The following is a 13,199-nucleotide window of genomic DNA, read 5'->3' on the forward strand; positions in this document are numbered from 1 at the left end:
AAATAAATACTCCTATCAGGCTTTCATCACAAGATGAGGTTCACATGCCCAGGGACTGCACAAGTTTCAAATAACACCCTTTTCCAATATCTTTTTGACATTTGCACGTAAAATCTTGATCTCTTTATATGACTGATAACAAACATGAATCTTGATTGGATGAGCATCCCTAATTGGAATCGGATGACATGTGGCAATCTTGGCCTTAGACGATAGATCAAATTCAAATAGATTAGCATACTCCTTCATGAGTTGGTCAACTACTACAACACAAATACTATCGAAAGGATCGGAAAAGGGAAGAGCGGAAAAAGATAGAAACATAGGAGGAAGTCGTGGGGAGACAAAAGTAATGGAAGCAAAGGGATGAAAAAGTACGGAAGTGAGAGGAATGAATAAAATATAAGGAAGTATAAAATGAGCGAGAAAAGCCTCAAAATCATACTTGGCATGATTGCACTGGAACTAATCCATACCAAAATGAGGTCAAAAGCTTAACTCGACACCACCCACAATGACTACAACCCAAGCTTGAGATCACCCACACACACAACTAGGTCCACCTCATCCTGTGCACATGCATGTGTATGGCCATTGCTATAAAGAATGAAAACTGGCTCCGGTGCACAATGCAAATGTAAATAGCAATGTGTGGTAACATGTTAAGCAATAGAAGATAAACTCGAACCTGTATCAACCAACACAGAGAGAATCATAGGAGACCTTTTGTTATAAAAATGATCTTAGAGAATAAATACTGGATGAACTGGTGCCAAGTGAACCTCTTGATGAAACTCCCAAAAGAAAGATAGAGGGATCACTGACTTATTCATGCAAGATCTCTTCGTTACTTGTGCAACTCTTTGTTTCCCAAATGCATCTCAGTATCTTGACCTTCTACTTCAGCAGCATGAATAAGATGTTATGAACGCCAAGGTCTCCATCTAGGAAATGGAGGTTGCCAATCTGGAAAAATGTCGACAATGCCGATAAGTGTGACAAACTTCATCACACGTGCAACAGCGAACATTATGACCACAACCACATCCTCGCTTTTATCCTTGAACTCGAGTAGCAGTAGCATCAACCTCTATTAGAATAGCACCATTCCATAAAGTGGAGTTGAAGGACATGCAGCAAGAAGTGGAAAAGAAGACATCTCATAATGTTATACCAATCAAAGAGCATTATCAAGGGTGGCTAGAATAAGTGCATGCAAAAGTCTGACAAGATCTTGATGAAGGGTTGGCCATAACAATTTTAGCTTGATTTGCTCCTATATATTTGGCTCCATACGAAGTAAGAAACTTTGGAAACGAAAGCCAAATTACATTACTGACTTAGAGGGCCTTTGACGAAGACGATGCAATTGTTGGAAGGTGTCATCATAATCATTGGTATATCCAAATGCATATTTGAAAATGTCCGAAAAAACACTCAAATCCCCACAAATGGTTGCACTAAAACCATTGTACCACTATAATGCCATCCTTTAAAAACATGTGGGAAACTTATACAAATGTCAAGCATCATCCCAAAAATGATATATGGTAATCACCATGAAGTGATCAAATTAATGGTACATATCATCCCTAAGATTCCCACAGAAGAATTCCGGCCAAACATGAGGATTGGCACCAAGAGCAAGAAGAGTTGTACCATATATCGTGAATGCCACTATCAACTAAGTTTGGTTGTTCAATTACAAACACATAGCATCAAACATTTGCACTAACTATTGCTCCAAAGTCAAAGGAAGAGGAGACTATTGTTTTTCCATGAAGATGAATGAAAAAGAAAAAGTAAAAAAAGAGAAATGAAAAAAAAAATTAAAAGGAAAGGGAGATCTAGACAATGCAAAAGTTAAATCTAAACCAAAATCCTGAAAGGAAAAAATAAAAGAAAGGAAATAGAAAAAGATGATACAAAAGTTAAATCTAAATCAAAATCCCAAATCTAAAACTCCTCAGGAACAATCAAAAGTGCCCCTAATCTTTATTAATATGAGTGCATGGAATATGGAAAGGGAATACAAAAAATATGCATATCAATTAGCCCAAAAACCCTACTTTATATACAAAAGTGAGTGGTCTATATTGAAATCAATCCCATAGCTACTAAAATCCCACTATGCTAATATTAATATATGGCATTGTAGCTGTACACTTTGACCTCACACATTTTAATTTATCAATATGTTTTTTTTAATTACCTTAGTGTCTTGGTGAGCCAAGAGCATGAAATTATGCAATGAAATCAAATATAGGGTGCTTTTACTACTCATTTTACAACTTATGGTCAATATAAAAGCTGGGAAATTGAAATGCATTCCCATTTTGTGTCAAGTGTAAAGCTTTTCATTATTTTTTTTTTCTTTGATTCAGCCATTTCCAATGTTGAGAGTGTAAAGAATAATTAAAAGTAATGTAGCAATGCTTAAAATAGATATTATATACTTTCAAATGGAAGTTTACTGATCACTAGCACCTAAAGAAAATGAAGTACTTGGTAAGAGTCAAGCAGTGTAAAAGATAATATAAACTAAATGTTCTAGTATCAATCCTTCTATTATCTTCTTCTTGTAGATTTTCTTAATACAAAATTCTTTGAGTGGCTAGAAAATTCATAATAAGCTATATGTTATAATAATACATACTAACAAGCAAACAAAGAAAAAAAATATTTATATATTATAATAATATATTATTGAATCTCAATTATTATAGACTAGCAAAGAATCTAGCTACACTAGACTAAATGGAAATAAATATTTTAAAAATTTTAATAGGATAGAAATGATAATATTTATGATCTCATCTTGATGATAAATCTAAACCCACAAATATATATAATAAAATAATTTTTTAGTGTGTACAACTATGATGTTGTACACTAATATTAACAGCCATACACTAAAATTAGTTTTAGGTTTGATAATCGTTAGATTGGTTTCAATCTGGATTACTTGCTCATGTATATAAACTAGGGTTTTTGGGTTAATAGATATGCACATTTTTGTATTCTCTTTCTATATTCCATGCATTTATATTAGTGGAAATGAGGGGCAGCTTTGATTATCTCTAAACAAAACAAACTCCCATATTGTAAAATTGGTTTCCCATTCATGGAAAAGCCTCCAAAGAATAAAATCTTTACCATGATCCTCACTTACAAGTCTCCATGCTATTAATGCCAATCAAGAGTGGCAGTCACACAATCTAAACACATTGAAAATAAGATCCCACTTAGTACCATCTAACCCTATTGTTATGTTGATGTGTAAAATGGCCCATGATGACATGATGCATTGCATTTCCCACATAACATTGTCTTTTTCATATGTGGTATAAAAGACTAGTTTCAACAAGTTTTAAGAACTTCCAATTTTTATTAAAAAAAAATTATAGTATTTTTAAAATATGACTAGTGCCCACATGTGTGTGCCAAGCCTGCTTCCTCCCTGATTTGGGCTAGGTCTGCCTTTGAAAAGTTTAGTTTAGCATGTCTAAACCACCACTATGGCAACAAATGTGCGATTATATATGGGAGTATTATATATTTACATATATGCATTTTTTTTTAAATTTTGAGGTGCATGTAAAAATATTACATACAATCACTTTTTGATTGCCATATAACCAATTGAAATGTCATTGTATGTATAATATTTTTGTCATGGGATATGACATGCATGCATGGGGCATGACAACTCATATTGCCATACAAGATTGATGCCACATCATATTAATAACATGATATCACTATAAATTTAGCAAAGATTTTTTTTCTTCTCATTTTTGGTTTGCTTAAACAAATCTGGGATTGGGATGGTAGTGAATATATATAGAATAGGATATTCTACCATATAACAGTTGTTATTCATTTAGATTAATCTTGTATTTATAAATATGTTTATAATTTATAAACTTTCTTAAACCCTTTCTATTATATTCTTTTTTATTCTATCATCTAATGGTTGATATGCAATAAGATTAATCTTGTGTTTATAAATTACAAACATGCTAATAATTATAAACTTTATTTGATAAATAGGATTAATAAGTAATAATAAAACTACTATTAAGAAAACCAAGCGTTGCTACATGCAACACATAGCTATTTATTATGTCATTAACTGCAGATTTATGATTTTTAATTGTGATCATCTCTCTCTTCCTTTGTGTATGTTTTATTTGCCTCTTATTCCACATGACTATGCCTCAGTTCTCATGGCTTGGAGGCATATTTCGATTGCAGCACATACTAATATCAGTATAGTGCTTCAATCACTCTTGCAAGTGCTATTGCAACTTATTTGCAATGTGACACTTTAATTTAAATAATGATTGACTTGTGTAATGGCAAGTGTGATTGATAGGAGTGTGAAGATTAATATAAATGTTTTTTGGATGTTTGGGGCATTGAGTGCAATGGTTGTTTTGCAAGTAAGTGGATCTTGTTGTAGCTGAAGTAAAGCATTAGTTCCATTGATTTTCATATTTTTAATCACGTGTAAATTTTTAGCATTATAGGGATTTATTGTGCTTGGGCTTACCCTCATCAGAAGAGTGCCTTAAGCATGCAATAATAGTAAGCTCAACCTGTGGCATTAAAAAAATGTTTAAAATCCAACTTATGCAATGCAAAACATCACATCTAGAAGCCTTAACCCAAAGTCAATCTGGTGTAGAGTCATGTATATATGGTAAATACCAATGCATTCCCATGCGTAAAAAAAAGTTGTATTCAAAATACTATTTTGTGAATCACACATGCATTATAACAATGTGCTTTCTTAAATATATTTTACACACTTGCACAATTTTTTACTAAGCCACCCACCTCATCCCCTCTTAAGAAGTATACCTCCCCCCAAAATTGCTATCACAAATTATTTTCTTTACACTATATTGCAATAATTAAAGTTGGAAGCTTGAATTCACTTTTTAATATGAAAATGAAAAACCTAAAACTTGATGTGTCTATATAATCACTACATAAATTGTTTGGTTGGCAAAGTTTTTACTGATCCACATATTATCAATAATCTCTTGCTAGATCTCTAAGACATCATCCAAATCCATGCAATTATTCTTGTGCATGGCAAAGTATTAAGCCTGGAGGAAATGCCTTTTAAACTACAAATCACTTCATGATATCCTCACAACCCAAATCTTCACCATTCCCACCAACTTACCATTGTCCATACCAAGTAGCTTGCACAAGAAGAGTTTGCCTTATTATCCATAAACTATTATAATTAATTGTATGTTCATATCTTGAAATTGCAAGTGGGATGCCAAGTTTGAGTTGGGGCAAGTAAAGCAATTTAACCTAATGAAAAGCATAGGTATACACGCTTGGGCTTGATTCTCTCTCCCTCCTTGAAATGCTGATATAAAGTTTATAGCAGCTCCTCTTGAGTAGAAAATACTATTCACATTAACCCTAGCTCACTTAAGATTGAATATTGTTCTGGAGTTGGCAATTTTGTTTACTGTCCCACTACCAAAAAATGCCATTTGCTCTTTTGCATGGCTTGTAGTTTGTCCATTGTTCTGGGTTAACTCAACTTGAGTGTTTGATTTCCCTCTTGTGAGAATTTTAGAGAAAAATGCTTATGATCACAGTTGAAAATGTTGATTAGACTCTTGAAATCATCTGTAGTTACTTAGAATTCCAGTACTAAAATTGAAATTGATAAGAAGTAAAGCAAAACAAATTTGTGGACATCAAAAAAAAAAAAAACAAAACAAAATATCACCATGTAACACCCTAGGCTACCTAGGTCATGCAAGACAAAATTTATGATCATGATGAATTTGAATGATTTTAGATTCAAATAAACATTTTTAAACAAAATTCATGTTCACCTAGGTCATGCAAAACAAAATTCCTTACACTTAGAAATTTTTGCTTGCCAATACTTTCAGCTAGTACGTTGAGCTCTCACGTATGAGGTTGGCCCCCAACCACACACCCTAATTTACCATGTTTTCTTGTTTCCTTTGCTACACAAACTTTAACGTGGCAAAAGAAAATGAAATTCAATAGGAATAAGAAGGAAGCACAATGGACATGCAATGTGCAAGACAAATTAAAATATTCTAGCAATTACCCCTCCATACCATGGGTTGCGGTGGGCTCTAGGGTTAGGTTATGCTCTTCCTCCTCCACGGCCCGGAGAGCTCGCTGGAGCAGGGCCACAGCGTGATCGATCTCCCCTAACGATTCGTAGATGCCAGCAGCCTCGACGAGGCCGCTAACAAGCGCATCTGCCGGCTCGCTCGTCCTGTCGTAAATTCGCGACGCTCTCTCGCAGAAGATCCGCGCGGCGCCCACATTCCCTAGCTTCAAGCGGAGATCCGCGAGACTGAGGTAGACGGATCCCACTGCAGCGTGGCCCTCGCCCTCGATCCTCGTGAAGATTTCCAGCGCCGTGTGGTAAGCGATGTCCGCGTCCTTGAACCGGCCCAGCGACGCGAGTGTGTCGCCAATGCAGGCCTGGATTGATGCCCAGTCCAGGCGCGATTGGGAAGGGTCAATGATCGAGGCTGCCCTTTGGAGATCCCTTAGCGCGGATTTGTGGTCGCCCCTTGCGCTAGCGATGAGCGCCATGAGATTCCTATCGCTAAATTCCTCTTCTCTTAGGAACAAGTCGCTGCTCCTCTCGTGGATTTTGAGGAGCTCCTTGGACACCTCCTCGGCTCTCTCAAGCTCCATTGCCTGTGATCAGCAGGGAATTGTCACAAAACAAGAGTCTTTCTTTTAGCATACCTGGAGGTGTGATCTCGCCAAGAACCGGCAAGTTTCGGCGACGACGCGATCGAGATGGGCCTGCTTAGCAAAGTGGTAGCCTGTGATTGACCCTTGCTCGCTGCTCATGAGCGAGAAACCATCGCCTAAGATCGAGGATCCAGGAGCTACTTGATCTTGGCAATCGCCCACTTCCACTGCCAGGCAACGATTGAGAGCTTTGATGGCCTCCGCGAACTCGCCCGGCTTGCAATGAGCGTCGGCCAGTGCTTGGTGGCTCAAGACGAGCTCCACACCATAGCTTTTGTCCGATATCTTCGCATCCTCGCTCTGGAGCCTCTGGAAAAAAATCACCGCTTGCGACGATTTAGCGAGCTTGAGGCTGTTGGTTTTCCCCAGGTTCAAGCCTCGCCTCCTCACACTCTTGGATGCCGCGCTCATAGCTTCAGTCCTATCCAGAAGAAAAGATCGAAAACAAAATCTGTTCTACGGACTTGTCGCTTGCTAGATCGACTTAGGTAGATCACATCGCTTGGAGATCAAGAAAACTCCACGAAGATCATCCAGGAAACTGGCACCACCGAACTTACACCCGAATCAAGCACCAAAAACAAATCCAGAAACCAACCTCGAGGAGTAAAACTACATCATCACATATCGCATCCAACCAGCAATTTGACTTGGCTTCCAAGGATCTGGCACTGGCACACCAAAGTCGAGAGCTATCTCAGCAGATTAAAGATTTCTAGATGGGTAGGCGTAGACCGCTGTTGCTCTAAAGAGCCAGGCCAGCCAAAGCGTGTTCTTCGTTGACAACGGCACTCAAACTTTAAATATACTTGGCAAAAACGATGGAATCGTTCTAACTGACCTTGTCACTGGTTGGGGAGCTTTGCAGGGGACCGTTTCTATTGTGCCGACGAGACGAGTACTCAATCAAGGTGTCCCTTTCAATGTCTTGATTCCAAAGATTCCCTGTTGATCATATATCTTTGGAGAAACGATCAAAATGGATCTTTGATCTTTTAACCTCTAGATAAATTCTGTAAGTTTGAAGATCCACACGTCTACTAAGAACTTAGACGTGGCTTGATCATCTTTTTGTTTCTTCTCGTCGTTAGTTTCATGTCTTGGTAAAGATACCATTGTGCAATCATGGTATATTCGAATCTAAGTGAATATTCTCATATTGTTAATCAACGGTCAGTTCAGCTGACACAACAAGGAATTAGGGTAAATTAATGTAGGGAATGGCCTCGGCAGGGGAGAGATCCAGTCCAGCACAGGCCATCGCGCCATGGCACAAGAGTCACTCTGCGGTCCAGTTTGTCGCGGCAATCAAGCGCTGCGGCAAGTCGCAAGACCTAGAAGCTGGGCAATCGCTGCATCGGCAAGCGCTCTTGGCTGGATTCCACTCCAACAGGTTCGTGGCCGCGGCCCTGATCACAATGTATGGCAAATGCCAGTCCATGGCGCTCGCAAAGGGGACCTTCGATGGGATGATCCACGGCGAGCGGGATGTCGTGGCTTGGAATTCTTTGATCTTGGGGTTTGTGGAGAATGGCGAGAGCTCAGTGGCGATGGAGCTCTTTGGCGAGATGGATTGCGAGCCCAGTTCTCACACGTATGTCGCGGCGATCAAGGCGTGTTCTTGCCTGGCGGCTCAGCATTTGCGTCTCTCTCTCGAGACAGGGATTGGTATCCACGATCGAGTGAAAGCGCGGGGATTGGACTGCGATTTGGTGGTGGCGACGAGCTTGGTGGGTTTGTATGGGAAGTGTGGGAGAATGGATCTGGCGAGAGGAGTTTTTGGTGGGATGATCCAGAGGGACGTGGTGGCCTGGAACTCTATGATCTTAGGATATGCCGAGAATGGAGAGGGCTCGAGGGCGTTGGAAGTTTTTGCCGCCATGGATTGTGAGCCGAGCGCTGTGACATTCATGGCTGCGATCAAGGCTTGCTCGAGCATTCTTTTTTCTTGCAGCGAGGAGGGATCAAAAAGAGGGATTTGTCTCGAGAAAGGGATTGCGATTCACAAGAGGGCCAGTGAGAAGTTTGGATCCGAGAATTTGGATGTGGCCTTGGCAACTTCGCTGATAGATTTTTACAGCAAGTGTGGAAGTTTGGAACGTGCGAGGGATGTGTTTGATGGGATGATTTGGAAGAATGTTGCGACTTGGAACTCCATGATCTTTGGATGTATAGAAAATGGACAAAGTTTACTGGCTATGGAGTTATTTGATAGCATGGATTGTGTGCCAACTTTTGTCACGTATATTGCGGCTCTCAAGGCGTGCAGCTGTTTGGGCAGTGGTGAAACTGGCTCAAACAAGCAACTTTGGCTTAGAAGAGGGATTTTGATTCATCGAAGAGTGAGAGAGTGTGGAATGGATTCTTCTATGGCTGTGGCAAACACTTTGGTGGACATGTATTGCAAGTGTGGGAGCTTGGAATTTGCTACCAAGATTTTCTACGGAATGACTCAAAGGGATGTTGTTACTTGGAATTGCCTGATTCTGGGATGTGTGGAGAATGCGAGTTACTCCAAAGCTATGGATCTGTTCACCAAAATGGACTGTGAGAGAGATTCTATCACTTATGTTGCTGCTTTCAAGGCCTGTGAAGGTTTAGCTTCAGAGAAATTCAATAGAGACTTTTATCTCAGAGAAGGGATTTCTCTACACAAGAAAGTGAGCGAACTTGGATTTGATTCTAACTTGGTTGTCCTCACCACCTTGCTGGACATGTATAAAAGCTGTGGGAACATGCTACTTGCAAGGGAGGTCTTTGATGGTTTGAGGAAGAGAGACGTGGTAACTTGGACTACCATGATCTTGGGATATGTAGAAAGTGGAGGAAATTTGGAAGCTCTGGAGCTCTTTTCCAGAATGGACTGTGAGCCAGATCCCTATGCTTTTGCTGCTGCTCTCAAGGCTTGTGAAGGCTTTTCCCGCAGAGAAGAATGCCTTGACAAAGTGGTGACTATTCACAAACAAGCTGAGCGCTGTGGACTACAATCCAACACTGTTGTGGCAACTTCACTTGTGAGTGTGTATTCCAAGTGTGGAAAGATGGAAATTGCCAGGCTTGTTTTTGATGAAATGATCCAGAGGGATGTCCTGGCTTGGACCTCTCTTATACTTGGATATGCAAAGAATGGCCAGAGTCTGATAGCTCTAGAACTGTTTGCTACCATGAACTGTGAACCAGACCCTCTAACTTATGCTGCCTCACTGGAAGCTTGTGGGAATCTAGCCATGGCTGGATTGGCAGCTGGGAAATATATCCATGCTAGAACTTGCAAGCTTGGACTAGAAGAAGATAATGTAATTTCTGCTAGCTTGATGAACTTCTATGCAAAGTGTGGCAGCATCTCTAAAGCTCAAGAACTATTTGACAGTGTAAAGTCTCCAAATCTAGTGCTTTGGAACACTTTGATAGCGGGATATAGCTCGGCTGGAGACCCTTTCCGGGTCCTTCATCTGGCAAGAGAAATGAAAGACGCTGGCGTTGGAATGGATGGAATCACATTGGTTTCTATCCTCACAACTTGTAGCCATGCCGGTTTGCTCGAGCAAGGAGCTCTGTGCTTCGAATCAATGGTGAAGTGTGGGGTTGAAACGAGCGTGGAGCACTATAGTTGCTTGGTTGATATGTTTGGAAGAGCAAACCGGCTGGAAGAAGCGCTAACTCTAATCCAAACCATGCCAATGGAAGCGAGTGGTAGTATGTGGAGAAGTTTGCTAGGGGCGTGTAGAAACTGGAAGAACGTAAAGGTTGGCGAGGTTGCATTTCAAGCGCTGGTCAGTGACGGAGAAACTAAATCGGCCGACTACGTTTTGATGAGTGATCTCTATGCAAGCTCGAGCATTACGTAGCTATGGCTACCATGAAAGAAGAAATATCTTTGCTGGAAAGATAACAATTAAAGTTAAGGTTTGACGAGGGGTTTGATATCTTCCTTCTTGTGGGCGATGGAGCTCCTTGCGCCTCCAAGCCTCGTGGGTTTTCGTGGAGTGGCTTGGAAATGTGGAGCGAAGCCGAGAAGATTGCTACCAAGGACGGTATGGCTATGCAGGGCGTCTATCGCGGACGAGGAACGCCTGGATGCCGCGAGAGACATGACAAAGTGGCTACAAGAACAAGGATTTCCACAACAGGTTCTCCAATTTACTCTTTGGTTTCTTTGGAACGAATCGAGATTTGCAGCCACTTCTCGTTTCGTCTTTCGAAGACAAGGGACTTGGGTGTTGTGCTACTCGTGATCTACAGGTAAATGCGGATAGAATTGCGTAGAAAATCTCATTTTTCTTGGTTTTTTTGCTGTAGGCTGGCGATGCTGCATTGTCTATCCCCGAGAACTTTACCGTCACGGCTGTAGATGTTGCGAACCATCCCGTTATCTCGAGTGCGGCCGAAGGTTGGTTTTTTCCTCTTTCTTCTTTCTTAAGCTTAAAATCTGACTCCTCACAGTGTGTTTGCAATGCTAGGAAGAGACGAACTCGTCGGGCTTGCACTATGGCTTATGTATGAGCAGGAAAGATCGCAAGACTCGCCATGGTATCCATACTTGAAAGTTTTTCCAGCCTCGACTTTGAGTCCTTTGCTATGGGAACAAGAGGAACAAGAGGAGCTCTTACGTGGTTCTTCCGCTCTAGGTACGTCTTACAGCCTTTTTCTTCTATCCAGTGTTTTCAACCGTGTTTTTCTCAGCAAAAGTCAAGGACCAGCTCACATCTTTGCGGCAAACCTTTGATGCGTTGAAGGATACTCTCAAAGACAACAAAGTATGTCTTTCTTTGTGCTTCTCTATTGGTGAAACTTTGCTTGTTCTTTTGCTCTACAGGATTTTCCCATGGAGAAATTTACGTTCAGTGCGTTCAAGGCAGCATTCTCGGTTGTTTTATCACGAGCAGTGTACTTGCCTTCGGCAGAGCTATTTGCTCTGGTAAGTGGATTCTTCTTGTCTTTCGTTTTTACGATCCAGACTTTGCAGGTTCCGTTTGGAGATTTGATCAATCACGAGTCGTCACGATCTTTGCTAGACTACGACATCGAAGAGCAAAAGGTTAAAGCCCTCGGTACGCTCTTTTGGCTTGAATAGTTTTTCTGTTTAACAGGTGAAGCTGGCCGTGGACAAAAGGTACAAGAAAGGAGATCAAGTTTTTGCCTCGTATGCACAAAACTTGACCAGCGCAGATTTTCTCATAAGGTGTTCGATCTTGTTTCTCTGATTTTTACCATGCTTGAAACTAAAGTTTTTCGTCAGGTATGGTTTTCTTGACGAGAGTGACGAGAACGATTTCATCGAGATAGAGGTACTTTCGACCTTTCTATGCGAACTTGCGCAAAGTTTTTCTCATTTTCCAGGTTGGTTTAGTAAGTGGCGATTCTCTAGCCCCACTCAAGCGCGAAATCTTGCAAGAAGTTGGCCTCACTGTTCCTCAAAAATTTCCCGTGTACCTTAATCGATTTCCAACACAGGTAGCACCACTGTTGTTTGCTTTTAATGTATTCACGGTCATGGGCTTTGTAGCTCTTGACATATACAAGGTTAGCAAGGATACAAGACTCGGGGCTCTTCGCCAAAATCACCTTTGAGAAAGATCTAATCGTTTGTCAGGTAACAAACGATTCGTCTTTTTATTTCTTTCGTTGGCGCTGGAAGCTTTTGATAAAACTTTGGCAGACAAACGAGTACGAGACGCTGATGCTGCTAATGGCCGACTGCCGTACAAAGCTTTTGAGCTTCAGCGATACCATGGAGGACGACATGCAGACGCTCAAGCGAAAGGTAAGAATCTTACTTCTTTTTCTAGTGCTCCATCTCTTGCGTTGCTTTGGAACGATATCTGACTTTTGATGTTATAGAACCTCTCGTACAAGCAAAGAGTGGCAGCGCAGCTTCGATTGAAAGAGAAAAGGATCCTGACCGACACAATGTCCGCGCTGAGGAACAGATTGGCTCCGATCAGAGGAATTCCCACAAAGTCTGGAAACCTCAAGGTACAAAGTTTTTCTTTTTTCCCCCTGGGGATCTTAGCGATGGTTTTTTCTCCAGGATCCAAACTCCGACATTCGAGAGATGTTTGATATGGTAGAGCAGGTTGCTTCGGCTCCGCGAAAGTTTCTCGCAAGCATTCTCGAGCACAAAGATAGCAACAAATAGAGAGAAGGAACAAAAAAGGAAGTGCTACGTCATTTTCCTGAATGGGCTTTTGTTCTATTCCTGTACTTATTTTAAAGTATCAAAGAAAAAAAGAAGAAATTCTTGGGTTGGATCCAAGTTTCTAGAGCCATTTTCTCTTGCTGGAACCTACACGCGGAAGATCACAAATAAATAATCTGAATTAATTGATAGTTTTGATTTTTTTGATTTTATTTATTAATTTGTAAGGCTATTCCTATATCCCGAGCACTCACAAATTAATTCAAAATTTAGT

The 13,199-nt window shown here is 40.6% G+C and overlaps 3 protein-coding genes across 4 annotated transcripts; 2 read left to right on the forward strand and 1 right to left on the reverse strand.

The window, feature by feature from the left end:
• Nucleotides 1-6,021: 6,021 nt before the first annotated feature.
• LOC9655384 (protein KINESIN LIGHT CHAIN-RELATED 2) lies at nucleotides 6,022-7,608 on the reverse strand. Of its 2 annotated transcripts, XM_024670873.1 has the most exons (3): nucleotides 7,385-7,608; nucleotides 6,778-7,327; nucleotides 6,022-6,726 (listed from the first exon to the last, which is right to left on the reverse strand). In XM_024670873.1, the coding sequence occupies exons 2-3, from the start codon at nucleotides 7,195-7,197 to the stop codon at nucleotides 6,115-6,117; spliced, it is 1,032 nt and encodes a 343-aa protein (XP_024526641.1). In that variant the 5' UTR covers nucleotides 7,198-7,327; nucleotides 7,385-7,608; the 3' UTR covers nucleotides 6,022-6,114. The 2 variants fall into 2 exon arrangements, with proteins under 2 accessions (XP_024526641.1, XP_002965800.2); XM_002965754.2 differs by having other exon boundaries at nucleotides 6,778-7,608.
• Nucleotides 7,609-8,006: 398 nt separating this feature from the next.
• On the forward strand, nucleotides 8,007-10,634 carry LOC112344874 (pentatricopeptide repeat-containing protein At5g27110-like). The gene has a single exon (XM_024670409.1). The coding sequence runs from the start codon at nucleotides 8,007-8,009 to the stop codon at nucleotides 10,632-10,634; it is 2,628 nt and encodes an 875-aa protein (XP_024526177.1).
• LOC9655385 (histone-lysine N-methyltransferase setd3) lies at nucleotides 9,820-13,037 on the forward strand. Its single transcript, XM_002965416.2, has 14 exons — nucleotides 9,820-10,916; nucleotides 10,966-11,028; nucleotides 11,086-11,176; nucleotides 11,247-11,414; nucleotides 11,470-11,543; nucleotides 11,603-11,704; nucleotides 11,753-11,824; nucleotides 11,877-11,968; nucleotides 12,026-12,074; nucleotides 12,127-12,240; nucleotides 12,293-12,379; nucleotides 12,446-12,550; nucleotides 12,628-12,762; nucleotides 12,818-13,037. Exons 1-14 carry the CDS (start codon nucleotides 10,731-10,733, stop codon nucleotides 12,923-12,925), a joined length of 1,446 nt encoding a protein of 481 aa, XP_002965462.1. The 5' UTR covers nucleotides 9,820-10,730; the 3' UTR covers nucleotides 12,926-13,037.
• The last annotated feature ends 162 nt before the right edge of the window (nucleotides 13,038-13,199 follow it).

Source organism: Selaginella moellendorffii, unplaced genomic scaffold, assembly GCF_000143415.4.
Source record: "Selaginella moellendorffii unplaced genomic scaffold, v1.0 SELMOscaffold_6, whole genome shotgun sequence".
Classification (NCBI taxonomy): Eukaryota; Viridiplantae; Streptophyta; class Lycopodiopsida; order Selaginellales; family Selaginellaceae; genus Selaginella; species Selaginella moellendorffii.

Bases quoted from the DNA above. Each gene is read 5' to 3' on its own strand.
- LOC112344874 (XM_024670409.1), top strand. From the start codon at position 8,007: ATGGCCTCGGCAGGGGAGAGATCCAGTCCAGCACAGGCCATCGCGCCA.
- LOC9655385 (XM_002965416.2), top strand. From the start codon at position 10,731: ATGGAGCTCCTTGCGCCTCCAAGCCTCGTGGGTTTTCGTGGAGTGGCT. The intron at 11,544-11,602 runs GTATGTCTTTCT...TTTGCTCTACAG, and splicing joins ATACTCTCAAAGACAACAAA to GATTTTCCCATGGAGAAATT. The intron at 12,763-12,817 runs GTACAAAGTTTT...TTTTTTCTCCAG, and splicing joins CAAAGTCTGGAAACCTCAAG to GATCCAAACTCCGACATTCG.
- LOC9655384 (XM_024670873.1), bottom strand. From the start codon at position 7,197: ATGAGCGCGGCATCCAAGAGTGTGAGGAGGCGAGGCTTGAACCTGGGG. The intron at 6,727-6,777 runs GTATGCTAAAAG...TGCTGATCACAG, and splicing joins TGGCGAGATCACACCTCCAG to GCAATGGAGCTTGAGAGAGC.